Below are 3,980 nucleotides of genomic sequence, written 5' to 3' on the forward strand. Positions count from 1 at the left end.
AGAGGACCGACCCCTGCGGCACCCCACAAGTTAGGGGCCTAGGAGTCGACCTCTGTCCCCCTGCCAATACAGACTGCGTACGGTTGGTGAGGAAGGAGGAGAACCACCGCATAACGGTGCCTCCCACTCCTAGCCCACCGAGACGCCGCAGCATGATATCGTGGTCTACGGTATCAAAAGCCGCTGAGAGGTCCAAAAGCTTTGCATCGCTGCGTTCTTCCTTCATCACAAGGGCGGGGGACCTGGGCCCTTTGATGACTTGTGGACTTCAACTCCCAGCATTCCTGAGCCTGCCCTGGAATTCTGGGAGTGGTAGTCCCCAAGTCATAAAAGACAGCCAGCAGGCTTTGGATGGACTTCCTCTCCCAGAATTCCCCAGCCAGCATGCTTTAAGGGGGGGGTGGAGGTCAACTCCCAGAATTCCCCAGCCAGCATGCTTTAAGGGGGGGTGGAGTTCAACTCCCAGAATTCCCCAGCCAGCATGCTTTAAGAGGGGTGGACCAGTGGCGTAGCGTGGGTTGTCAGCACCCGGGGCAAGGCAAGTAATTTGCGCCCCCCCCTCCACAGTGGGCGGCGACCCGGCGGCTTGGATCGGATTCGCACAGCCAGCACTGCAGAGAGAGTGAGTGAGCCAGGCAGGGGCAGAGAGCTGCGAGTGCGAGCGCCCCCCCCAGATGTTGCGCCCGGTGCGGCCGGCCCCCCCTGCACCCCCCACGCTACGCCTCTGGGGTGGACTTCAAGTCCCAGAATGATCAGGGGACTGGAGGCTAAAACATATAAGGAACAGCTGCTGGAATTGGGTATGTCCAGTTTAATGAAGAGAAGGACGAGGGGGGACATGATAGCAGTCTTCCAGTATCTCAGGGGCTGCCCCAAAGAAGAGGGAGTCAAGCTATTCTCCAAAGCGCCTGAAGGCAGGACAAGAAGCAACGGATGGAAACTAAATAAGGAGAGAAGCGACCTAGAACTAAGGAGAAATTTCCTGACAGTTAGAACAATTAATCAGTGGAACTCCTTGCCTTCAGAAGCTGTGAATGCTCCAAAACTGGAAGTTTTTAAGAAGAAACTGGACAGCCATTTGTCTGAAATGGTATAGGGTTTCCTGCCTGAGCAGGGGGTTGGACTAGATGACCTCCAAGGTCCCTTCCAACTTTTATTATTATTATTATTATTAATTCTTCAGCCAGCACGCTTTAAGATGGGTGGACTTCAACTCCCAGAATTCCCCAGCCAGCACCGCTTTAAGGAATGTGGAAGTCCACACAGCTTAAAACAGGAGATTTCTGGGAGTTGAAGTCCACCCTTCTTAAGACATCCCAGGTTGACAAACACTGGATTACGCTATTCAAACAACCCACTGAGAAACAAAGAGCCCGCATATTTCAAGCCACTGCTTCTCATTCCTTGCCCAATTTCCCCAAGGCTCGGTCAAAATAAATCCGGGTGTCCCCCTTCCCCCCCTGATCAATTTCCCAGAATTCCTCCACTCCATCACAGCTGCAGGGCATCGTGGGAGACCAAGAGCCCAGGGCTTTGAACCAGCTGCCAGCATGCCGGCACAACACACTGCGGGATTCAGCTGCAGCCCTCGGGATCATGTTTCACTGGAATGGAAGCGAAATGCTAATCTGTGTGTTTGTGTGTCTATGTGTGTGTTTGGGGAGAGGGGGGACACCATCAGGTGGCCCAGCCAACCACAGCCAAAAGGGGATCTGTTTCCCAGCCCCTGCCAAGGCGTCAGACCCAGCCGCCGTCTGGAACGGCGGGGGGGGGGGGAAGTCGGCAGGACGCCCCATTCTGGAATGCCGTTCCGCTAATATTTCCTCCCTGGGAACGACCACCAGACACGCAGGTTGGGGGGGAATTCTCCTTCTCCCCCCCCCACTGCATTGTCTGCAAATTTTCTGCAAGCTGAAACAAGAGTCTGCCCCCCCCGCTGCCCCCAAAGAAGAGAATAGAGAATGGAAAAAAAGAGGTGAAAAAAGAAAAAAAACACATTGAAAGTAGCAAGGAGGAGAAACTATTTGGAATTAAGAGATCGTTCTGCATTTGCAACGATTCATTTAGCGACCGACGTTACAACAGCATTGAAAAAAAGAAAGTGAATGTGAAGTTTCCACGGCAGCGGGAAAAAAAAGGGGCTTATGACCGTTTTTCACCTTTACGACCGTTGCAGCGTCCCCAGGGTCAGGTGATCAAAATTGGAACGCTTGGCCACTGGCTCGTACTTATGACAGTTGCAACGTCTCGGGGTATGTGTGTGTGTGTGTGTGATGTGATCTCCTTTTGCGACCTTCAGACCAGGAAAGTCAGTTTGGAAGCCAGATTGACTTAACAACCGGATTACTAGCTATTCTCCAAAGCAGGGCTTTTCAACCTTTTCACCCATTGTACCACTTTTAGGATATGGCAACATGCGAGTACCACCAGTCGCCTAGCAAGGTGTCAAAAACTTGGAAAAATGGAAAAAAGTGATAAAGTACAGATAGTCCTCGACTTACAACAGTTCGCTTAATGACCGTTCGAAGTTACAATGGCACTGAAAAAAGTGCCCCCCAAGCCACAGCCGAGCAAGACACCTGCCTGCCCACCCGGCCGCGCTCTTCCTCCTGTCCGAGGTTTTCATTGTTGTGAGCATTTCTGTTGGGGATTGGCAGCGGGGGTGGGGTGGGGGGGTGTTTGGTTTTTATTCTCCCCCCCCCCCGCGTCTGCTGGGTGGTTGCAGCAGGTTTTGGTCACTTCACATGACCCTGGGACACTGTGACCGTCATAAATACGAATCGGTTGCCAAGCATCTGAATGTAAATCACAAGACCCTGGAGATGCTGCAACAGTCCAGCTGATCGGCGCTTCTTCTGGGCTCAGCAGACGCACCAGGATCAATGCTGCTTTCCAGCTGATTGGTGCTTCTTCTGGGCTCAGCAGAAGCACCAGGATCAGCACTGAGCTCCAGCTGGATCCTGGCACTGATCCTGGCGCTTCCACTGAGCCCTGACAGCCCCAAAGAAGCGCTGATCAGCTGGAAAGCGGCACTGATCCTGGCGCTTCCGCTGAGCCCTGACAGCCCTGCAGCTCCAGCCGTCTCTCGCTCAGGCTTGTGCGGTGCTGCCACCGGTTCAGCTCATTCCCCTCCCCCGCTACCACTTTTCTAGGATGGTCGCATACCACCTGCCAGGTGCCAATGTATTACAGGTGGTACCCGTACCACTGGTTGAAAAGCCCTGCTCCAAAGCACCTGAAGGCAGGAGAAGAAGCAACGGATGGAAACTAATCAAGGAGAGAAGCAACCTAGAACTAAGGAGGAATTTCCTGACAGTGAGAACAATTAACCAGTGGAACAACCTGCCTCCAGAAGCAGTGAATGCTCCAACACTGGAAGTTGTTTGTTTGTTTGTTTGTTTGTTTGTTATTATTATTATTATTATTATTATTATTATTATTATTATTATTATTATTACTATTACTATTATTATTATTACTATTATATAAGAATGTACCTCACGGCCATCTTGCCCCACGTTGGTCTGGGCCCTCACCACCATCCGAATATTATCGTCCAATCGTCTGCAAAGGGGAAAAATAGATAAAAAGTCTAAAAGTAATTCTCCGCATCTTTTTGGAAAAAAAGGTTGCCAAGATATTCTTAAATCCAACAGACCAAGAGACGGAGACATTTCAAGCTTTAAAATAAATTCTGTTCCTTTTCCTTAGCAAACCACTTTTAAGACTGGAAGTTTGTTTCCATGAGCCTAAGCCAATCAGAAAAGGAAAACTGGAATATAGGCAGTCCTCAACTTACAACAGTTTGCTGAGTGACTGTTCCAAGTTACAAGGGCACTGGAAAAAAGTGACTTATGACTGTTTTTCACACTTATGACCGTCGCAGCCTCCCCAGGATCACATGATCAAAATTCAAATGCTTGGCAACTGACTCGTATTTATGACGGTTGCAAGGCCCCGGCACTCATGTGATCCCCTTT

The 3,980-nt window shown here is 50.7% G+C and overlaps 1 protein-coding gene across 1 annotated transcript in view; it reads right to left on the reverse strand.

Moving 5' to 3' along the window:
• The window catches only part of LOC107297999 (vacuolar protein sorting-associated protein 53 homolog), a 39,406-nt gene that overhangs the window by 28,429 nt on the left and 6,997 nt on the right, over positions 1-3,980 (reverse strand). Inside the window, exon 4 of the mRNA XM_015827362.1 lies at positions 3,498-3,564. Coding sequence (XP_015682848.1) covers positions 3,498-3,564 — 67 coding nt within the window. The remainder of the gene's footprint in view (positions 1-3,497; positions 3,565-3,980) is intronic.

This window comes from Protobothrops mucrosquamatus, unplaced genomic scaffold (genome assembly GCF_001527695.2).
Source record: "Protobothrops mucrosquamatus isolate PMUCROS unplaced genomic scaffold, P.Mucros_1.0 scaffold3647, whole genome shotgun sequence".
NCBI lineage: Eukaryota > Metazoa > Chordata > Lepidosauria > Squamata > Viperidae > Protobothrops > Protobothrops mucrosquamatus.